The sequence below is a fragment of the Hyla sarda genome, chromosome 3 (genome assembly GCF_029499605.1).
Source record: "Hyla sarda isolate aHylSar1 chromosome 3, aHylSar1.hap1, whole genome shotgun sequence".
Taxonomy (NCBI): Eukaryota; Metazoa; Chordata; class Amphibia; order Anura; family Hylidae; genus Hyla; species Hyla sarda.
Window position 1 is genome coordinate 366,659,354 of NC_079191.1, and position 24,802 is coordinate 366,684,155.

At 44.8% G+C, this 24,802-nt stretch overlaps 1 protein-coding gene across 1 annotated transcript in view; it reads left to right on the forward strand.

Annotated features, from left to right (window-relative positions):
* EFEMP1 (EGF containing fibulin extracellular matrix protein 1) overlaps positions 1-24,802 on the forward strand; it is a 92,888-nt gene that overhangs the window by 39,839 nt on the left and 28,247 nt on the right. The window contains exon 5 of the mRNA XM_056567718.1: positions 17,337-17,459. Coding sequence (XP_056423693.1) covers positions 17,337-17,459 — 123 coding nt within the window. The remainder of the gene's footprint in view (positions 1-17,336; positions 17,460-24,802) is intronic.

Below are 24,802 nucleotides of genomic sequence, written 5' to 3' on the forward strand. Positions count from 1 at the left end.
AGCAGCGCTGCGGGCGATCCGATCATTCATTCAAATTGCGCACTGCCGCAGATGCCGGGATCTGTATTGATCCCGGCACCTGAGGGGTTAATGGCGGACGCCCGCGAGATCGCGGGCGTCAGCCATTGCCGGCGGGTCCCTGGCTGCTATCAGCAGCCGGGATCAGCCGCGCATGACACGGACATCGCTCCGATGCCCGCGGTTATGCTTAGGACGTAAATGTACGTCCTGGTGCGTTAAGTACCACCGCACCAGGACGTACATTTGCGTCCTGCGTCCTTAAGGGGTTAAGGTGAAAATGGGCTGCGTCCTTAAGGGGTTAATGGTCCCTATTAAAAACCTATGTGTTCTTTTTTACTGTGTATGTTTAACAGAAATACAATTTCATCACAGTTTGAAACCGTTATTCAAGTGTTTGAACTGTAAAAATATGGAACATGCTACCACAGGGTTTGGAAACAGCTAAGAGTGAAGATACATTTCAGAAAAGGTTAGATATATTCAGGGGTCAAGTTCTGAGCAAAAAGGTGTAGTAACTCACCCAAGATTTCCACTCAAGCAGGGACGTGCACACACAGACTAGAAAGGAGGCTTGAGCCCCTGCCCTTTTGATGTCTCCTCCTTAGGTGGCCTTTTTCCTGGACAGTGCTGCCGCTGATAGCAGTGATATCAAGGTAAATGAACTGCCCATTTTCTTACTTGAGCCCCTGCCTCCCAAAATGCTGGTCCTGCAGGACTCCTGCTAATGGGAACAGTGTTCCTGCTGTGATTAAGTGCAGGAACTCCGTTCCTATGTGTCCCTGCAGGACGTGAGCCCTGGATATATTCCTTGTAAAACAAAATATACAGGGCTACTGGTATTAATGTAGTAAGATGATCCAGGGAAATGTCTGCCAGCCGAGGCCAGGAGAAATTTTTTGCCAGTTCATGCTGAATTTGCTTTTTTACATTTAAAATTAGTTTTTGGGTTCCGATGGATCAAAAAGGGTTTTGGCTTAAAAAAAAAAAAAAAAAACACCCCTAAAAAACAATAACTACAATTGACCAGAAGCATGAAGTTAAAGTCTGGTACTGTTTCTTTTTTAAAGACAACCCCTAAAAGTTAGCATTTTTGGTCATTTGTATATTAAAGAAAATTTGTCATCAGCACCACCCGTACTAACCAATTGGTATAGGCTTGAAGTGCAGGGGACACTGATGACAGTGGTACTTACCGTTTGCAGATTCGTGTCTTCTTTCTTTCCAAATTCTTCTTTTTCTTCGTCTGCAAATGAAGAAGCTTGGTGCATGGGGGGCATTCCAGGGGCAACCTGAATAGGTTTACCCAATTAAATCAAAGTGAATTATTATTATTATGATTATTATTATTATTATGATTACTGTTGTTGTTGTCATTAATAATAATATTATTAGTCTTAAAAAGAGTACAAGAAAGTACTGCTGAGCCTTAGGCGTTCCATGTGATACCATATGCCTTTTGTTCTATATTATGAAAATACTCTCTTCTAAAAGACATTCTAGAAGGAATATTTCTAGGGAAGGATATCTTCCTAGTGTGTGATTTAAAGGAACATTGCATGATTTCTTTTAGATCCATATTTCTTAATACGATTAGAGATAGTACAGTTGTGTACATAAAGCTTAAACTTACATGCTCTAGCAGTTTTACCCAGAAGACTGGCATAGATTTTACGATCTACAGATTATCCTCGGTTCTCGCAGCAAAACTGAAATTTCTTCATTTTACGTGCTAAAAGTGTAATTCATGTGGGAATAAAGCTGCACACATGCATGCATCAAAAGTCACACTTTGCGTTGATTTTATTGTAGAGTTAATGAAAACACGATGTGCACCCTGGTGTAATTACCTACAGATGTATGACCTTTTTCTTCCACTCCAGCGGCACTAAATTATATTTTACGAGCAACGTGATGTTGTGGGACCCATATTAAAAATAATAGTTGACCCGAGGGAGCTGTAATGCTCTTTCTGACATCATGCTGAACACTAAAGGACCTTCTGTTTAGATATAGTTGTCCACTCCCTTCTGAGCATTGCACAGTTTAAATCTGATAATGTAAGCAGATACTTACTCATGACTCACACAGAAAATGACTTTGAACTTTCTATTTACGTTCTTATTTGGAATAGAATGTTAATATTTTTATAGGAGTACGAGTCTGAAAAAAAAGTGTAATGGTGTGCATTGAGAATTTGAAGATTAACCGATGTTATCTATCTATATATATATAAATATATATATATGTATATATATATATATATGCTAAGCATAAGAATATCATCCTAAATGTGCTAAGCAACTGCCAATAAAAATGTATATGAGTGTGCTTGTCTGTATGTGGGTATGTTAATGGCTGTGTGGTTACTTTCAGGTGTTTTTTTTTTTTGTTTTTTTTTGTGTCCGAATATGTCTATATGTCAGTGTTTATATGGTTGGAGTCATAACTATACCTTAGCCACATTTTACACAACAAGAAGGTTGCAGCATTGTATTTGATCAAAACGAGTCAACTATCCACCACGGAGATGGGGTCCCACTCATTTTGGTTGGGACCCTAACACGCTCACTTTACTCATTTCTTCTGGGCATAAAGTCTCTGTAGGATCCATAAGCAAAAGGTTTTTAAATTAAGCAGGACCCTGTAAGACCCAGTTAAAGGCTTTATGCTCAGAAGAGGTAAGTAGAGTGAGCATGCTAGGGTCCCATCCGAAATGAGCATGTCCCCCATCTCCGTGGTGGATGGGGAACACATTTTGATCAAAAAGTGCACTAAGAGTCTCAATTTTACCTTTGTGATCAAGTATAAAGTGCTTCTTTTTGTGTATTTTGTGTCTGCCATAGCATTTGGTTGTTGCGCTGGCTATCTATGTGTTTTAGGTACATTCTATAGACTAATCACAATTCCTGAGATTTAGTTCTAGTACATAACCTGTTCACAACCTTAGAAACAGTGTTTTTTTTTTTTTTTTCATCTTTTATTTTTTAAAGCTTTATTCCCAGGGGGTCAGAAGTTTACATACATGTGGTTAGTATTTGTCAGCAATGCCTTTACATTGTCTAACTTGGGTCAAAATTTTTGGGTTGCCTACTTGCAATTAGTTGCTGAAATTTTGGACCATTCCTCCTTTCATACAGGTGTAACTGGGCCAGGCTTGTCTCTCTGCTCACAGGCTTGCACAGGCTCTTTGAGTTCTGCCCCACAATTTTTTGTGAGATTGTGGTGAGGGCTTTAAGTTGACCAATTCATTAACCCCCAGATATATGCTGCCATATCTTAGAAAGTCTGAGTAGAATGCTATTTAACTTTTTATTTGTAGTTGACTTGTAGTGATAAAAGTCCTTGGTGATAAGCAGGACTATAATCACATCTATGGGAATCACAAAGAAATGTACAATAGCATTTTGCTCGGGGTCTCTGTCACTGGGATTATGTTGGACTCAAAAAGGGCCTTAGATTTGGTGACAGAGTCTCTTTGAGCCATTCTCCCACAATTTTTAAGACATTGGAGGAGACTTGCCCAGATTTATCAAACTGTGTGTGAGAAAAAATACAGTGATTTTCCCACAGCAACCAATCACAGCTCAGCTAATGAGCTCTGATAAAGTGAAAGCTGAGCTGTGATTGGCTGCTGCGGAAACATCTCTCCACCTTTGCTCTCACACAGTTTGATAAATCTTGGAGATTGTAGGGAGAGTGCAGAGGAAAAGTTGACCAGCTCATCGCTACCAATCAGCTTTTTTCTTTTCTTTTTAAAATGAAACAAGTAATCTGAATGGTTGCTATAGGCAATTTCCAACCTACTGGAATTTTGATATCCTAGACAAAATGCTAACACTAGGGCAGTTTCTAGGTAATTAGGTCAACAGGACGAATCACAAAAATCTGGTACATCTTCTGATTGTGTCACTTTCGGGCTGCAGAGATTGCCAGAGACTTTAAAACATACTGACTACTGTCTGGCAGGCCGGTCCAGAGTATAGATGCGGTGGACAGGATATGAGGACAGGATATGAGGACAGGATATGAGGACAGGATATGAGGACAGGATATGAAGATTGGAAATGAACATGGAATAGAAGGTCAGCATATGGGAATGGGATATGAGGATGGAATATGAAGTCAGAGTATGAGGATGGGATATGAGGATTGGATATGAGGATGGAATATGAGGTCAGGATATGAGGATTGGATATGAGGATGGAATATGAGGTCAGAACATGAGGACGGGATATGAGGTTGGGACATATGGACAGGACATAAGGGTGGGACAAGAAGGCAGGACATAAGGGGGTGACATGAGGATCAAACATAAGGTCAGGGCATAAGGACATGAGGATAAGGATATGAGGTCGGGATATGAGGACGGCATATAAGGATAAATTATGAGGATAGAATATGAGAATGGAATATGTGGTCAGGATATGAGGATGGGATATGTGGACAGGACATAAGGGTGGGAAAGTATGGAACATGAGGATGGGACATAAGATCAGGGCATGAGGACGAGATATAAAGTCGGGATATTGTTATGCTGAGCGCTCCGGGCACACTGCTTACCTCACTGCGCTCACAGCGTGTGTCCCCAGGCAGCGCTCTGGTCACCCGGTCTCGGCGTGCGTGTCCCCGCTCTATAGGGCGCGCGCGTGCCAGGACTCTTAAATTTAAAGGGCCAGTGCACCAGTGATTGGTGCCTGGTCCAAATTGGTTAATCAAGGGTTAAAGGTTCTGCTTTAACTTAATTAGGCCTGCACCTGTGCACTGCCTATAAGTACCATCTCCTCCAACAACTTTCTGCCGGATCTTTGTTGCCTTAGTGCCCTAGAGAAAGCGTTTGTGTGTATTCCCTGCCTGTTGCTGAACCTGTTGCTATTGACTACCGCCTGAGAAATGTTGCCGTCTGCCCTGACCTTTTGCTATGTCTGACCTCGCCTCTGGCTGATCCTCTTGTACCTTGCCTCATCTCAGCAGCCAGAGAGGTGGAGTCGCTACTGGGTGGAACGACCTGGAGGTTACCTGCCACAGCAAGACCATCCCACTTTGCGGCGGGCTCTGGTGAAAACCAGTAACTCCTTAGACTCTGTTCCCCTGGTACGGCCCACGTCATCTCCTCTCTGGCACAGCGGATCCACCTCCAGCTCCTGCTAGCTCCTGCCAGTCCGGATCCTGACAGATATATGGAAGGGATATGAGAATAGAAGCATCATTGTTGCATTTCCTTTACCACTAGGTTCAGGTAGGAAGATCAGGCAACGCTGTTATTTATAATACACACCATACCCCCTGAAATTCATTATAATATACCATACACCCTGTATTTATTATAATATATATCATGTCCCCTGAAATGTAATATATTATACATCATAGCCCCTTAAATTCATTATAATATACACCATATACCCTAGCTTTAGCTTTTTTTTTTAGATAGGCTGCATTTACCCTATTAGTGTACTATCAAATGTGCATACATCACATTCTCATCTTCTATAGAAATGCTTCACATATAAAAGAATTCCCTTTCCTACCAATCAGATAGGCCATCAATTAAAAATAGGCCACAAAAACCTCAACAGGCAGGCAAACATTTTGACCAATCCGTTTTGTCTTAGAACTATCAGTCATAAATGGGCTGCATGTTTATTAACATAGGCAGAGGATATCAGTCACTGTCAGATACTCCTCTCTTTACTTATCGTTTGGTTAACATAGGAACAATCATGTTAAAATCCAAAATATTTGATCTTTGTTTGCACCAAAAGGTACACAATGGGGGGAAGTCAGACTGACCTCATAATGCAGAGTCCCAATTCAGGTGTCTAATGGTTTAATGAAGCATAATCTGAATAAATACTATAATATATGCAAAATTTTAGTCTTATACTGTCAAATTGAACATTTATGTGTTACTATGTAATGACAGATCTTGCCTAGGAGTTAATCTCATACACACATGTTTTCTGTTCTCTGCTGCCATCTCTGATGTCGGGCAGGGCTAGAGTGAAGCCCTGATCTCGCTCACTCCCTCTGTCCCTGCCTACTTGTGTACCCACCCTAAGCAGAGGGTCCACAACCACGGTGCCGGTCCCTTCCTATATAAATGATGACAGTCACTGTCAAAATACAAAACTGACAAAAAGTCAGAAACAGCTGGAGGCACACAAACACTTACAGAAATAAGACTAAACAAGCACACAGAAGTCAGAGTCAAAGCTAGCCGAGTCAGCAACAGGATTTGTCGAGGGACCAAGATGCAAATACAGAAGAAGGGTCAGAAAGCCAAGAATCAATAACCTGAAGACAGAAAACACTGTAAGAATGCTGGTTACTATACAAAGTCTTTCACTGGCAAGGACTGAAGGAACACTGCAGGTTTAAATAGCCAGCTACACAGGTTTGATTCCCAGCAGGATCAGCTGATTAGCCCAGACAGCTAGGCGTAGCCACAGCAACCAACTAAACAAAAACTCAAGGAAGTTTAGCCCTTCGGGTCAAACACGGGCGAGTCATTACATTAACCTTCTAGAATTAAAAGTAAGGCTAGTACAATTTGCTTTCTAGTACAATTATGCTTTCTATGCTTTCTTTTCCAGGCCACATTGACTAAAGACCACATATTTTATTTTTCAATTAGAGTTAGTTGCCAAAGACTGCTTGGATCACATTAACCAGTACCGGCTATTACACTGATTTCTACAGGATATTCTGTACATGGACTTTTCCCTGACCTGAAGGAGTTTACAAGAATAAAAGTTGGAGGGCCCCTTAGCTGCCTTTGTGAACCTCCGGTCAGGCCAGATGAATGTGTTGCTGCAAGGAGCCAACCTGCAGTTTTTGTTCTCAGGGAATCTACCACCTCAGGAACTACTTATCTGAACATATTCACGTTGTCACGATGCCGGCTGGCAGGTAGTGGATCCTCTGTGCCAGAGAGGGATTGGCGTGGACCGTGCTAGTGGACCGGTTCTAAGCCACTACTGGTTTTCACCAGAGCCCGCCGCAAAGCGGGATGGTCTTGCTGCGGCGGTAGTGACCAGGTCGTATCCACTAGCAACGGCTCACCTCTCTGGCTGCTGATGATAGGCGCGGTACAAGGGAGTAGGCAAAAGCAAGGTCGGACGTAGCAGAAGGTCGGGGCAGGCAGCAAGGATCGTAGTCAGGGGCAACGGCAGAAGGTCTGGAAACACAGGCAAGGAACACACAAGGAACGCTTTCACTGGCACTAAGGCAACAAGATCCGGCAAGGGAGTGCAGGGGAAGTGAGGTGATATAGGGAAGTGCACAGGTGAACACACTAATTGGAACCACTGCGCCAATCAGCGGCGCAGTGGCCCTTTAAATCGCAGAGACCCGGCGCGCGCGCGCCCTAGGGAGCGGGGCCGCGCGCGCCGGGACAGAACAGACGGAGAGCGAGTCAGGTAGGGGAGCCGGGGTGCGCATCGTGAGCGGGCGCTACCCGCATCGCGAATCGCATCCCGGCTGGCAGCGGAATCGCAGCTCCCCGGGTCAGAGGACGTGACCGGAGCGCTGCCGCGGGGAGAGTGAAGCGAGCGCTCCGGGGAGGAGCGGGGACCCGGAGCGCTCGGCGTAACAGTACCCCCCCCCTTGGGTCTCCCCCTCTTCTTAGAGCCTGAGAACCTGAGGAGCAGACTTTTGTCTAGGATGTTGTCCTCAGGTTCCCAGGATCTCTCTTCAGGACCACAACCCTCCCAGTCCACTAAAAAAAATTTTTTCCCTCTGACCTTTTTGGCAGCTAAAATTTCTTTGACCGAGAAGATGTCCGAGGAGCCGGAAACAGGAGTGGGAGGAACAGATTTGGGAGAAAAACGGTTGAGGATGAGTGGTTTGAGAAGAGAGACGTGAAAGGCATTAGGGATACGAAGAGAGGGAGGAAGAAGAAGTTTATAAGAGACAGGATTAATTTGACACAAAATTTTGAAAGGACCAAGATAGCGTGGTCCCAACTTGTAGCTAGGGACACGGAAGCGGACATATTTAGCGGAGAGCCATACCTTGTCTCCAGGGGAAAAAACGGGGGGAGCTCTTCTTTTCTTATCCGCGAACTTCTTCATGCGTGATGAAGCCTGTAAGAGAGAATTTTGGGTCTCTCTCCATATGATGGAAAGGTCACGAGAAATTTCATCCACAGCGGGCAGACCAGAGGGCAAGGGAGTAGGGAGGGGGGGAAGAGGGTGACGGCCGTACACCACGAAAAATGGGGATTTGGAGGAAGACTCAGAGACCCTGAAGTTATACGAGAATTCGGCCCATGGGAGGAGATCTGCCCAGTCATCCTGGCGGGAGGAAACAAAATGTCGCAAATAATCACCCAAGATCTGGTTAATCCTTTCTACTTGTCCATTGGACTGGGGATGATATGCAGAAGAAAAATTTAATTTAATCTTGAGTTGTTTACAGAGAGCCCTCCAGAATTTAGACACGAATTGGACGCCTCTATCCGAGACAATCTGCGTAGGCAACCCGTGAAGACGAAAAATGTGTACAAAAAATTGTTTAGCCAACTGAGGCGCAGAAGGAAGACCAGGAAGAGGGATGAAATGTGCCATTTTGGAGAATCGATCAACGACCACCCAAATAACAGTGTTGCCACGGGAAGGGGGTAAATCAGTAATAAAATCCATACCAATCAGAGACCAAGGCTGTTCGGGGACAGGCAGAGGATGAAGAAAACCAGCGGGCTTCTGGCGAGGAGTCTTATCCCGGGCACAGATAGTGCAGGCTCGCACAAAGTCCACAACATCCGTCTCCAGTGTCGGCCACCAATAGAAGCGGGAGATGAGTTGCACAGATTTCTTGATACCCGCATGACCTGCGAGATGGGAGGAGTGACCCCATTTGAGGATTCCGAGGCGTTGGCGAGGAGAAACAAAGGTCTTTCCTGGAGGAGTCTGCCTGATGGAGGCAGGAGAAGTGGAGATCAGGCAGTCAGGTGGAATGATGTGTTGCGGAGAGAGTTCAACTTCTGAGGCATCCGAGGAACGAGAGAGAGCATCGGCCCTAATGTTCTTATCGGCAGGACGAAAGTGAATCTCAAAATTAAATCGGGCAAAGAACAGAGACCACCGGGCCTGGCGAGGATTCAGCCGTTGGGCAGACTGGAGGTAGGAGAGGTTCTTGTGGTCGGTGTAGATAATAACAGGAGAACTTGATCCCTCCAGCAGATGCCTCCATTCCTCAAGTGCTAATTTAATGGCTAGAAGCTCTCGATCCCCGATGGAGTAGTTCCTCTCCGCTGGAGAGAAGGTCCTAGAGAAAAAACCACAAGTGACAGCATGCCCGGAAGAATTTTTTTGTAGAAGAACAGCTCCAGCTCCCACTGAGGAGGCATCAACCTCCAATAGGAAGGGTTTGGAAGGGTCAGGTCTGGAGAGGACGGGAGCCGAAGAAAAGGCAGACTTGAGTCGTTTAAAGGCGTCTTCTGCTTGAGGAGGCCAGGACTTGGGATCAGCATTTTTTTTGGTTAAAGCCACGATAGGAGCCACAATGGTAGAAAAATGTGGAATAAATTGCCTGTAATAATTGGCGAACCCCAAAAAGCGTTGGATAGCACGGAGTCCGGAGGGGCGTGGCCAATCTAAGACGGCAGAGAGTTTGTCTGGATCCATCTGTAGTCCCTGGCCAGAAACCAAATATCCTAGAAAAGGAAGAGATTGGCATTCAAACAGACATTTCTCAATTTTGGCATAGAGTTGGTTGTCACGAAGTCTCTGAAGAACCATACGGACATGCTGGCGGTGTTCTTCTAGATTGGCAGAAAAAATTAGGATATCGTCCAGATATACAACAACACAGGAGTATAACAGATCACGAAAAATTTCATTGACAAAGTCTTGGAAGACGGCAGGGGCGTTGCACAGTCCAAAGGGCATGACCAGATACTCAAAGTGTCCATCTCTGGTGTTAAATGCCGTTTTCCACTCGTCCCCCTCTCTGATGCGGATGAGGTTATAGGCGCCTCTTAAGTCCAATTTAGTGAAGATGTGGGCACCTTGGAGGCGATCAAAGAGTTCAGAGATGAGGGGTAAGGGGTAGCGGTTCTTAACCGTGATTTTATTAAGACCGCGGTAGTCAATGCAAGGACGTAGGGAGCCATCTTTTTTGGACACAAAGAAAAATCCGGCTCCGGCAGGAGAGGAGGATTTACGGATAAAGCCCTTTTTTAGATTCTCCTGGACGTATTCGGACATGGCAAGAGTCTCTGGGGCAGAGAGAGGATAAATTCTGCCCCGGGGTGGAGTAGTGCCCGGGAGGAGGTCGATAGGGCAATCATAAGGCCTGTGAGGAGGTAGAGTCTCAGCTTGTTTTTTGCAGAAAACATCCGCGAAGTCCATATAGGCCTTAGGGAGACCGGTTACTGGAGGAACCACAGAGTTACGGCAAGGGTTACTGGGAACCGGTTTTAGACAGTTCTTGGAACAAGAGGACCCCCAACTCTTGATCTCCCCAGTGGACCAATCCAGGGTAGGGGAATGAAGTTGAAGCCAGGGAAGTCCAAGGAGAATTTCCGAGGTGCAATTGGGGAGGACCAAAAGTTCAATCCTCTCATGATGAGATCCGATGCTCATAAGAAGGGGCTCCGTGCGGAAACGTATGGTACAGTCCAATCTTTCATTATTTACACAATTGATGTAGAGGGGTCTGGCGAGACTGGTCACCGGGATGTTGAACCTGTTGACGAGAGAGGCCAAAATAAAATTTCCTGCAGATCCAGAGTCCAAGAAGGCCACTGTAGAGAAGGAGAAGGCAGAGGCAGACATCCGCACAGGCACAGTAAGACGTGGAGAAGCAGAGTAGACATCAAGGACTGTCTCACCTTTGTGCGGAGTCAGCGTACGTCTTTCCAGGCGGGGAGGACGGATAGGACAATCTCTCAGGAAGTGTTCGGTACTAGCACAGTACAGGCAGAGGTTCTCCATACGGCGTCGTGTCCTCTCTTGAGGTGTCAGGCGAGACCGGTCGACCTGCATAGCCTCCACGGCGGGAGGCACAGGAACAGATTGCAGGGGACCAGAGGAGAGAGGAGCCGAGGAGAAGAAACGCCTCGTGCGAACAGAGTCCATATCTTGGCGGAGTTCCTGACGCCTTTCGGAAAAACGCATGTCAATGCGAGTGGCTAGGTGAATAAGTTCATGTAGATTAGCAGGAATTTCTCGTGCGGCCAGAACATCTTTAATGTTGCTGGATAGGCCTTTTTTGAAGGTCGCGCAGAGGGCCTCATTATTCCAGGACAATTCTGAAGCAAGAGTACGGAATTGTACGGCATACTCGCCAACGGAAGAATTACCCTGGACCAGGTTCAACAGGGCAGTCTCAGCAGAAGAGGCTCGGGCAGGTTCCTCAAAGACACTTCGGATTTCCGAGAAGAAGGAGTGTACAGAGGCAGTGACGGGGTCATTGCGGTCCCAGAGCGGTGTGGCCCATGACAGGGCTTTTCCGGACAGAAGGCTGACTACGAAAGCCACCTTAGACCTTTCAGTGGGAAACAGGTCCGACATCATCTCCAGATGCAGGGAACATTGGGAAAGAAAGCCATGGCAAAACTTAGAGTCCCCATCAAATTTATCCGGCAAGGATAAGCGTATCCCAGGAGCGGCCACTCGCTGCGGAGGAGGTGCAGGAGCTGGCGGAGGAGATGACTGCTGAAGCTGTGGTAGTAACTGTTGTAGCATAACGGTCAGTTGAGACAGCTGTTGGCCTTGTTGCGCTATCTGTTGTGACTGCTGGGCGACCACCGTGGTGAGGTCAGCGACAACTGGCAGAGGAACTTCAGCGGGATCCATGGCCGGATCTACTGTCACGATGCCGGCTGGCAGGTAGTGGATCCTCTGTGCCAGAGAGGGATTGGCGTGGACCGTGCTAGTGGACCGGTTCTAAGCCACTACTGGTTTTCACCAGAGCCCGCCGCAAAGCGGGATGGTCTTGCTGCGGCGGTAGTGACCAGGTCGTATCCACTAGCAACGGCTCACCTCTCTGGCTGCTGATGATAGGCGCGGTACAAGGGAGTAGGCAAAAGCAAGGTCGGACGTAGCAGAAGGTCGCGGCAGGCAGCAAGGATCGTAGTCAGGGGCAACGGCAGAAGGTCTGGAAACACAGGCAAGGAACACACAAGGAACGCTTTCACTGGCACTAAGGCAACAAGATCCGGCAAGGGAGTGCAGGGGAAGTGAGGTGATATAGGGAAGTGCACAGGTGAACACACTAATTGGAACCACTGCGCCAATCAGCGGCGCAGTGGCCCTTTAAATCGCAGAGACCCGGCGCGCGCGCGCCCTAGGGAGCGGGCCCGCGCGCGCCGGGACAGAACAGACGGAGAGCGAGTCAGGTAGGGGAGCCGGGGTGCGCATCGCGAGCGGGCGCTACCCGCATCGCGAATCGCATCCCGGCTGGCAGCGGAATCGCAGCGCCCCGGGTCAGAGGACGTGACCGGAGCGCTGCCGCGGGGATAGTGAAGCGAGCGCTCCGGGGAGGAGCTGGGACCCGGAGCGCTCGGCGTAACACACGTCTCATAGGTTAACTCTTTCAGTGCCATCTATCATCTGTCAACACAGGTACCAGCAGACCCTTCTCTACTACCTTCTCCGCCAACTTGTCATCTTGCCAGTCAACAACAAAGACACAGAGACTATGTCTCTGGTACAAGAAGACATAAGAGGGGGGCCCAGTCTAGCTTAGATACCCACCATGGGATTCACCTGCACCCGTGTGGGCCAGTCCAAACCTGCATGGATGCCAATGGAAAACCTGTAACCTGTCTACTACCTCAAATTTATTTACTTCTCAACATTTCAAACACCAGCGATTGACAGACATGTGAATTCACATGTACCTTTACCTGATTGGTGAACTGTAGTATGTATATCTGGTGAGAACAAACATCTCAGCATAGCAACAGGTGTGAAGTACCTATTAGCACAGACATACAATACTAAACAAGATCAACAGCATAATGCTGAAAGAATTTTCCCTGCTGGAAGTGGCTCAAGAATCTGACTAATTTGTTTCAATCAGGTTTCAGAACCGTGTTGCAGCAAGTGAAAAGGGTAATCCTTGTAGGTCAAGAATTATCATTCTAAAGAAACCACATACCGCTTAGTAAGATTTTCTTCTAGATTACATTTTATCCAAAGATTTCTTATCCAAATCGTACTCCTGTACACAATGGCCCTTATTTACTAAGAGTGGGGTGTAAGTTTCTTTGTGGGTTTTAATACCCTACAATTTATTTTCCAAGGTATTAACTAAGGTTTCCCTACATTTTCCACTTTCCCTACACTTTGCTTTTTTTTACACAGGCTCTGATCTGTCTGTTTTTCCTCAGCTCAAATCCACCACATTTTATGTGGAAACCTTAATAAATATGTTGGGTTTTTGTGAAAATGTCAGGAACACGCCCCTCTTTGGAGACAACACCCCTTTTTCCAGCGGCCATGCCCTTTTTTGGGGTTTTCTCAGCAAAATGGAGAGTTAGCAGGGTTTTTTTCAATTCTGGCTCAAAATCTGGCACAGACAGAATTTCTGGCGCACAACCCGACAAAACATGTTGGGTTTCTAATAGTAAATGAGGGCCATTGTGTGCAGCCATTGTTTGCAGCCATGCAGACGTGTAGCCTCAGCCAATCATAGCTCATCTCACACTGAACTGCTCTGGACAGTATGTAGCAGAGTGAGGGAGGAAGTTCTCCCCTGTATGTCTTCAGATGATGTCACAGCCTGTTGGGTAATGCCCCTTCCCAGTCTGTGAATCTGACTGAAACTGAGCATTAAAAAATTTAACAAGATCATGACAGGTACTCTTTAACAACATGTAAATTGCAACCTGTCTTATAATTACATAAGAAACAATATATTACAAGTTTCGTTTGGTGACAGGTACTCTATAAGCAGTATCTGCATGTGCATTAAGTATCAAGGGGAAATGATAAAATGAACCAGAGGCAAAAGGAAGGTAGACTTATTAGAGAATAGGGTAGGCCTCCATAAAAAAGATGTGGTTTATGGCATGCTTAAAACTATAAATGTGGTGAACTAATCTAATTTTTGGGGTTATGGCATCTTGGAGATGAGTAACCGTGGTTTTGAATATAAAGGAGGTTAAATGGGTATTCTTATCTGGATATTTTATGGCATATCTACAAGATATGCTATAAGTGTCTGATAGGTGCAGGTCTGACTTCTGGGAGCTGAACTTATCTCAAGATATAGTAACCCTGCCTCTATAAAAAATATATATATCTGTCAGCCATACTGAAGTATCAGAGATATGGCCGCCATGCACAGATCCTGTTTTTTGGTACGTACACACGGGCGTATTACCTGCAGAATTTCCGCAGCGTATTTGCTGCGGAAATTCCTCAGCGTATTTTGCTACCATTGACTTCAATGGGTCATCAGAAAATCCCCAATAGAGGCAGTTTTGCAGATTCTTCTTTGGACCCATTGAATTCAATGGAAGCAGATTATCTGCTGCGGATTTTCCGCAGCACATACACTGCGGAAATTCTGTAGGTAATCCACCAGTGTGAACATACCCTTTAGCTGTAAATCAGTGGTGTCCAAACAGCGTGCCTCCAGCTTGTTACGCCGAGCGCTCCGGGTCCCTGCTCCTCCCCGGAGCGCTCGCGGCGTTCCTCTCTCTGCAGCGCCCCGGTCAGACCCGCTGACCGGGAGCGCTGCACTGACATTGTCGGCGGGGATGCGATTCGCATAGCTGGACGCGCCCGCTCGCGAATCGTGTCCCAAGTCACTCACCTGTCCCGGTCCTCGGCTGTCACGTACTGGCGCGCGCGGCTCCGCTCCTTAGGGCGCGCGCGCCAGCTCTCTAAGATTTAAAGGGCCAGTGCACCAGTGATTGGTGCCTGGCCCAATCAGCCTAATTAGCTTCCACCTGCTCCCTGTCCATATTACCTCACTTCCCCTGCACTCCCTTGCCGGATCTTGTTGCCTTGTGCCAGTGAAAGCGTTTAGTGTTGTCCAAAGCCTGTGTTCCAGATCTCCTGCTATCCTCATTGACTATGACCCTTGCCGCCTGCCCCGACCTTCTGCTACGTCTGACCTTGTCTCTGCCTAGTCCTTCTGTCCCACGCCTTCTCAGAAGTCAGCGAGGTTGAGCCGTTGCCGGTGGATACAACCTGGTTGCTACCGCCGCAGCAAGACCATCCCGCTTTGCGGCGGGCTCTGGTGAAAACCAGTAGCAACCCTAAAACCGGTCCACCGACACGGTCCACGCCAATCCCTCGCTGACACAGAGGATCCACATCCAGCTAGCCGAATCCTAACACAGCTTTTGCAAAACTACAACTCCCAGCATGCCCGGACAGCCGTTGGCTGTCCGGGCATGCTGGGAGTTGTGGTTTTGCAACAGCTGGAGACACACTGTTTGGAAAAAGCTGCTGTAAATGCACAGTCACTCCACAGAACCATAATACTTGTGTGAAACCGGCCTTTATGGGTTGTATCAATACAATACTATGGGTTGTAACAATACTTTATATTTACACACTGTTCACAAAACTCATCCAGTGAAGAGTTAGATTTACTTACATAGAATGGCACCACCTGGTGTTCAAAATGTATAGCAATGTGCACACCCATCTAGTATGCTTAGTACTGAGGAGGACACACATGCTCAGTCTCTCTCCCCCCAGCCAATTGTCAGTTAGTGATCACTACAGAGCAGCCAATAAAAATAGCTTGTCTAGAAAGGGTCAGAGCCTCTGCAGTAGCATGGCAGTATATTTTCTGCAGGGGATATAAGGAGCAAATATCCTGTCAGCTGCCAGAGGAAGAAGGATTCTGATTCAGCCCAGAGCGAATCCTAACAGATCAGCACCCAGGGGAACACATGGAAGCAAAAAATAATAAAAACTGAATTATTATGCTTGATGTGCTGAAATAGATTTTAAACAGCCTTTCCAGACATTTTGTAAAAATATTTATAAAATGACCCCTTTAAAGAAGTCATTCACTGCAGTTAGCAGTCAGACAAGCATCATTTATGCATTTAAGTCGGTAAGAGTCTTCTTAGTACTGAGACCCGCACAATCTTTAGATTACTTCACTCCCCACTTTGCTGCTCGAACTGACCTGTAGCAGAAAACAATAAAAGGAGCACATTTCCTGCAATGCTATGTCTGATTAAGCAGCAAGCAGTGAAGTGAAGCATGCAGTGACGCTCTCCCATCGGGCTATCTCTAGCGATCAGTGGTGGTCTCTAGCGATCAGTGGCGGCACCGAGACTCCAGCTAAGAAAAATGTTGACAGAGTACCTGTCACAAAACTAAACTTTTAATAAATTGTTCCTAATGTAATTATAAAACACTTTGCGATATATACATCAACTGGCACCAGAAAGATAAACAGATTTGTAAATTCTATTAAAAAATCTTAATCCTTTCAGTACTTATGAGCTGCTGAAGTTGACTTGTTCTTTTCTAAGTGCTCTCTGATGACACCTGTCTTGGGAACTGTCCAGAGTAGAAGCAAATCCCCATAGCAAACCTCTTGTACTCTATGCAGTTCCCAAGATAAGCAGAGATGACAGCAGAGAGCACCGTTGCCAGACAGAAAAGAACAACTCAACTTCAGCAGCTGATAATTATTGGAAGGATTACAATTTTTTTTAATAGAAGTAATTTGCAAATCTGTTTAACTTTCTGGAGCCAGTTGATATAAAAAAAATATAGTTTTTTCCTGGAATACCCCTTTAAAGCTGTCAAAAGACATAAGAAAGCTGTGAGATGAATAAGGCTCATTTTAGATTGAAACAAAGGATAATTGTTATGGGTGTGTCTGATTCTGGCAGCAGTAATCAGCCGATGCACTACTTACAATCAGGAGGAGTAGACAAACAGTCAAAAGGTATTAGGCCTTGCTGTCCACACCCTACGGGGGCTGGGCTATCAGTACCTCAGTCAGTCACTTCTTCATTGCCACAATCCTACTTTTGTGGCTTTTTATCTTCTGATTACTTGTGTATCTGCATTTTTTATCTTCGCTTGCCCACTGACTATTCTCTTGCTTACTGATTTTGTTCCTCGCCGTATCATAATTTTGACTTGACCTGGCTGATATCTTTTATCTGTCTGCTCATTCATTCTCTGTTTCTGTGTCTGTTTAGCACATTGTGTCCTGACCTGTTCCCTAACTTCTGTACTGTGTTTTGTTTCATTTTTTTTTACTTTGTTTGTCTATGTTTCTATTATCTAGTTTTAATTTCAAGTAGATTTTTTTTTTCATTGTCAGGAAAAAAAATCATTTTATGCTAATAACAATCATGTCTTTTTTTCTTCTGCTAGACATAGATGAATGTCTAACTGGAACCCACAATTGCAGAGCAGATCAAGTGTGCACCAATGTAAGAGGATCATTCACTTGTCTATGTCCCAGAGGATATCAGAAACGAGGAGAACAATGTATTGGTGAGTAAATTAGCTATTTGTGATACTTAGTAGAAGGTCAGAGTGATAGACAGGCTAGCTGGGTGCAGTAGTCCCTTGGTAGTGGTAGATAGCTGTGTCATGTGGCAAGGTGGTCTAGTTTACCTGACAGTTTCATGGAAGTTCAACAATCCTTTTGTCAAATGGGTCTTACCTGTGTTAAGTCCAGGAATAATGAATTTGGACACTTGTAAACAATGTGGAATTATACTTAAATGGGCATTCTGATTAAAACAAATTTTTTTCTATTACACTCCTTATGGTAAATATAAAATCTTTCTAATGTACTTTGTTTAAACAAAATTAAATGGGCACTGTCACCAACTTTATTTTTTGATATGTTGTAGTACTTATGTACTACAACATATCTCTAATATACTTTTATTATTTTTTTTTCATTAAAAAGGTTTAATTTACATTTAAAAACCGGCTACTGAAAAAGGACTGATTTTGGAGTGGCAATCAGTCCTTTTTCAGTTAGGCTGCACTCGTTCCCTGCCTTTCAATCAGACAGGCGGGAGCGAGCGCATTGGCTCCCTGGCCACTGGCTGGGAGGCCACTCCTCCCGCACATCGCCGCCGACTCGTTGCCGCCGCTGTCCCTGCACGCCCGCTGCCAGACTCTGCAGTAACTGCAAGTGCAATGAGGGAACGGGGTATGCGGGGCGGAGGGGAGGGAACGGGCTTGTGCCATAGCGGGGGGGGGGGGGAACGGGCTAGCAAAAATAAAAAAAGGATGGTGGGAGCTACCCTTTAAGTTTTCTATGTTTTCTTTGTGTTTAAAATAGCTGCCACTAGGTGTCTCCTTTCTAGTCCAGAATACATTTCCCCCTATCTCTTGCACAGATATCTCTTGCACAGACTTTGGACTCCTGCTGGCTCGGCAGAAGTCCAAAATCAGGAAATGCAGTCTGGAGTGCAGAGGGGGGGGGGTCTTAGCCAATCAAAGCTCATCTCAAACTGAACAGCTCTGTGCTGTGTATAGTAGAGTAAGGTAGGAAGTTCTCCCCTCGGCTGGCTTCAGATGATGTCACACCTGCTGGGTAACGCCCCTTCCCGGTCTGTGAATCTGGCTGAGACTGAGCAGAAAATACAGAGTAATATCAAGGTAGAAAATAAAAAAATAATAAAAATAAAGGCAGAGGGTGGTTTATCATTAGAGATGAGCGAATCGAATCGGACCAAGTTTAATTCATTACGTATTTCATGAATCCGAACTCCAGCTCGATTAGAAATAACAAATTTCTTCATTAGCGACACACCCGCTGCGATTGTCCTGTATAATGTATAGACGCGAGCGGCTTTCTCCTGCGCTCGCATCTCTGCAATAGATAGGATGATTGCAGCGGGTGTCAGGAGTTACACCCGCTGTGATCTGTCCTTAACTGCAGGTACTACTGCTTCCAACATGGAGCACACTCTGCTCCATGCTGGGAGCTGTAGTATCTGCATTAATAGACAGATCACAGGGGGTGTCACTTCTGACACCTGTTGCGAAATGTCTATTAATGCAGGTACTACAGCTCACAGAATGGAGCAGAGTGTGCTTCATGTTGGGAGCAGTAGTACCTGCAGGTAAGGAAAGATCACAGCGGGTGTCACTCCTGACACCTGCTGCTATCGTCCTGTATAATGTATAGATGTGGGCGGCCGGCCACTCTTCTTATGTCCCACTGTAGTATGAGTATATGCCGTATATATACCTATTATTCATATTTCCAACAGAGAGCTTTGATTGACTAGAACCATCTGGACAATCACAGCTCTCTGCAGGAAATATGAACAAGGGATGTGAATTCTATTCAAATCACTGGCTGGCCGGAGTATAGTGCAGAAATGCGACGCAGGAGAAAGCCACTCCATATCTGCAATAAATAGGATGATCGCATCGGGTGTCAGGAGTGACACCCTGGGCGATCTGTCTATTAGTACAGGTATTACAGCTCCCATCATGAATTAAAAAATGAAAAACATACTTTATTAACTCCTTAACGATCAAGGACGTATATTTACGTCCTTGGCCGGCTCCCGCGATATAATGCGGGGTCACGCGGTGACCCCACGTCATATCGGGTCGGTCCCGGCATGTATCTGAAGCCGGGACCCGCGCGCTATTAACCCTTTAGACACGGCATTCAAAGTTGAATGCTGTGTCTAAAGCGAAAGTGAAAGCTGCCCGGCTGCTCAGTGGGGCTGATCGGGACCACCGCAGTGAAAATGGGACATGAGCGGAGGTTCTCTTACCTGCCTCCGGCATGTCCCTTCGGCGATTGATTGCTCCGAGCCTGAGATGCAGGCTTGAGCAATCGACCGCCTATAACACTGATCACTGCAAAGCTATGGCTTTGCAGTGAACAGTGCTGGCAATCAGTGTGTGCAGTGCTATTGGTCCCTATGGGAGCTATAACACTGCAAAAAAAAGTGTAAAAAAAAAGTTAATGTGATTTAACCCTTTCCTTAATAAAAGTTCAAATCCCCCACCTTTTCCCATAAAAAAAAAAACATGTAAATAAAAATAAATATAAACATATGTGGTATTGCCGCGTGCGTAAATGTCCGAACTATAAAAATGTATCATTAATTAAACCGCACGCTCAATGGCGTACACGCAAAAAAATTCCAAAGTCCAAAATAACGTATTTTTGGTCGCTTTTTATATCATGAAAAAATGAATAAAAAGCGATCAAAAAATCTAATCAATACAAAAATGGTATCGCTAAAAACATCAGATCACGGTGCAAAAAATGAGCCCTCATACCGCCCCATACGCATAAAAAAAAAAGTTATAGGGGTCATAAGATGGCAATTTTAAACGTATACATTTCCGTGCATGCAGTTATGATTTTTTCCAAAAGTACGACAAAATCAAACCGATATAAGTAGGATATCATTTTAATCGCATGGACCTACAGAATAAAGATCAGGTGTCATTTTTACTGAAAAATTTACTGCATAGAAATGGAAGCCCCCAAAAGTTAAAAAATTGTGTTTTTTCTTAAATTTTGTCGCACAATGATTTTTTTTTCGTTTCGCTGTAGATTTTTGGGTAAAATGACTGATATCACTGCAAAGTAGAATTGGTGGCGCAAAAAATAAGCCATCAAATGGATTTTTTGGTTCAAAATTGAAAGGGTTATGATTTTTAAAAGGTGAGGAGGAAAAAACGAAAGTGCAAAAACCGAAAAACCCTCAGTACTTAAGGGGTTAAACACAATATTAATATACATTACTAATAAAAAAAAATTTATTACATTTAAATGGCCCCTTTCTACATTTTTATTATTGTCGGCTACATTTATAGGTCCCTGCCCGCACACATAAATTGATCCCTGTTTAAAAATTTATATTAAAATTTTTTTTTTGTCTTTCAATTTTTGGAAGCGGCAGGGAACAGAAAACTCCGCACTCAATATTAAATATGAATGAGGACTGCATTTCATACATATTTTTTCTAGTTTTTGTTCTAAATCATAATTTTATTTCACTTTACTTTTTTAGCCCCAGTTATTTAATTTTTTCGGGCATTAGATGTGCTGCCATGAATGATTGTGGGGGTCAGAGATGAGACGAGGACTGGGACATCAATAATATGTATAATACAGTAGGCAAAAAAAAAGGCTGAGTTTCCCTAATTTACCAAAAATCCATAAATTTATAGAGGTCTTCTATCAGAAATCAAAGATACTTCAAATTGTAATTTGCGGAGGCAGATGGCCAGGACAATAATGTATGTATGTATTTAATGTAATTGTGAAGGATGATGTCATTGTAATTATACAGCATGAGCTGGTTTTAAATGACAAATTACTGCAAAAATTATTGCATATGCAGGAAGACATGGATGGGAGCTATAATTTCAGTAGGATAGAAAGGACTTTTTCATTGCTGTAAACTGTAGAAGGGAATATGTAACCATGTATGTGGGATTACCTTTTTATATATGTGAAAAATCTTTAATTTTTATGTAGGGGATGATGGGAGTTGTAATTCTTGAATCCCAGTTGTCCCCGTTTGCAATCACAGTTGTTGCAGCAGGGAGCTGCAGGGAGTCACTGGGATCGTATGAATGGTAGAATATTTTTTTTTTTTTCAATATACAGTAGCTGCTATAATTGGAGAAAATTAAGTTTAATTGAATAATGAAACCACAGCCAATTAAGGTCATATAGGTAATAGAATATCAAAGGAATGTAGGTCAAGTGGTTTGACCTTAATTGGCTGTGGTTTCATTGTTCAATTATGGACTTTGCCTCCTATTTCCTGTTCTTCATTCATTTGTCTTCTGTGTGATCGAAAAATAATAAATAATATATATATATATATATATATATATATATATACCGTATTTATCGGGGTATACCACGCACCGGCCTATAACACGCACCCTCATTTTACCAAGGATATTTGGGTAAAAAAAGTTTTTTACCCAAATATCCATGATAAAATGAGGGTGCGTGTGTGCGCGTGTATACCCCGATATACCCCCAGGAAAGGCAGGGGGAGAGAGGCCGTCGCTGCCCGCTTCTCTCCCCCTGCCTTTCCTGGGGTCTAGAGCGCTGCTGTCGGCCCTTTTCACCCCCTGGTTATCGGCGCCGCTGCCCGTTCTGTCCCCCTGACTATCGGTGCCGGCGCCGATAGCCAGGGGGAGAGAAGCGGCGCAGACAGCCAGGGGAAGAGAAAGGCACCCATTGCCGGCGCCGCTGCCCCGTTGCCTCCCCCCATCCCCGGTGGCATAATTACCTGAGTCGGGTCCGCGCTGCTCCAGGCCTCCGTCGTGCGTCCCCAGCGTCGTTGCTATGCACGGCGCGGCGCTCTGACGTCATGCGCCGCGCCGTTCAGCACATAGCAACGACGTCGGGGACGCACGACGGAGGCCCGGAGCAGCGCGGACCCGACTCAGGTAATTATGCCACCGGGGATGGGGGGAGGCAACGGGGCAGCGGCGCCGGCAATGGGTGCCGCTGCCCCTTCTCTCCCCCTGGCTGTCGGCTGTCGGATAACCAGGGGGTGAAAAGGGCCGACAGCAGCGCTCTAGACCCCAGGAAAGGCAGGGGGAGAGAAGCGGGCAGCGACGTCCTCTCTCCCCCTGCCTTTCCTGGGGGTGTATTGGCGTATAACACGCACACAGACTTTAGGCTAAAAATTTTAGCCTAAAAAGTGCGTGTTATACGCCGATAAATACGGTATATATATATATATATATATATATATATATACATATATATATACATGACAAATATATATATATATATATATACAAATACATATATATGATCTAACGTGAAAGTTTTCATCTATATTTACATGAGCATAAAAAATAAATAATATTTATACAGATATACGATTTATAGAGAGAGAAAGAGAGAGAGAGACATATAGATATATGGATAGCTATATATATATATATATATATATACATATATTACAAATACACATACATACATATATATATATATATATATATATATATATATAAATATTGTGATACCGTGGCAAGAAAAGGGTGTATTTCCTTGGCTCACCCTGGAGAAACCTTCACCTGTGGCCTAATGAATGAGGCAGCAGAGAGGGGAGGTGTTTATAAGGAAGAGATTCAGTGAAATCTTGGCTCTCCCTAGGAAACAGCAGGCTGGCTGTAAGGGGGAGACACGGTCCCTGTTCCGGAAAAACACTGCCGGACCTGTGAGTGGTCCAAGAAATGGTGTGAACTGTGAGTAGCAGGTTGGAGGGTTGAGGGTAGCTCACCAGTTAGTAGTTAGGGCTTGCTGATCTGTGTAGTCAGTGAACAGACGGTCTAGGATTTTATTTTGTTCCTGTGTTATGTACTGCACTGTTTCAAAAACGGAGCCTCCAACGTTGACTTTTCAAGCATGCTGGGAGTTTTGCAACAGCTGAAGGCACCAATGGGAAACAATGTTGTAGGGCAATTTTGGCATTGGAGGAAAGTGTAATTCTTGCAACCGGGTCCACCCCTATGCAAATCCCTAACTCGGGCCTCAAATGCGCATGGCGCTTTCTCACTTCAGAGCCCTGTCGTATTTCAAGGCATCAGTTTAGGGTCACATATGGGGTATTTCCGTACTCGGCAGAAATTGTGTTACAAATTTTGGGGGGCTTTTTCTCCTTTTACCCCTTATGAAAAGAAAAAGTTGGGGTCTACACAAGCATGTTAGTGTAAAAAAATTGTGTTAGTGTTGCCCCATACTTTTCATTTTCATAAGTGGTAAAAGGAGAAAAAGACCCCAAAAATGTGTTACGCAATCTCTCCTGAGTACGGAAATACCCCATATGTGGGCGCAAAGTGCTCGGCGGGCGCACAACAGGGCTCAGGAGTGAGAGCGCACTATGTACATACTAAACTGGTGATTTGCACAGGGGTGGCTGAGTTACAGCGGTTCTGACATAAACCCCCCAAAAAAACACCCACATGTGACTCAATTTTAGAAACTACACCCCTCACGGAATGTAACAAGGGGAATAGTGCTTTTTACACCCCACAGGTGTATGACAGATTTTTAGAACAGTCGTCCGTAAAAATTTAACATTTGATTTTTAATTTGCACAGCCCACTGTTCCAAAGATCTATCAAACGTCAGTGGGGTGTAAATGCTCACTGCACCCCTTATGACATGTAGGGTTTCCGAAATGGGGTCACATGTGGAGGGGGGGTCCACTGTTCTGGCAGCATGGGGGCTTTGTAAATGCACATGGCCTTCAATTCCAGCCAAAATCTCTCTCCAAAAGCTCAATGGCGCTCCTTCTGTTCTGAGACCTGTAGTGCGCCCGCAGAACACTTTACAACCACATATGGGGTATTTCCATACTCAGAAGAAATGGTGTTACAAATTTTGGGGGGCTATTTATTCTATTACTCCTTGTGAAAATGAACAATTTTGGGTAACACCAGCATTTTAGTGAAAATAATCAAATTTTTCATTTTTACGTCCCACTTTAACAGAAGTTTGTCAATCACCTGTGGGGTGTAAAGGCTCATTGTACCCCTGTTCCTTGAGGGGTGTAGTTTCCCAAATTGTGTGCCTTGTGGGGGATTTTATCTGTTCTGGCACCGTTGCTTCCTAAATGTGACATTCCCCCAAAAAACATTTCAGAAAAATTTGCCTTCCAAAAGCCCAATGGCGCTCCTTCCCTTCTGAACCCTCTAGTGCACCCACAGAGCACTTTACATCCACATATGAGGTATTTCCCAACTCGAGAGAAATTGGGTTACAAATCTGGGGGGGGGGGGATTTTCTCCTATTACACCTTGTCAAAAAAAGAATTTTGGGGTAACATCAGCATTTTAGTAAAAAAAAAAATTCAAATGTT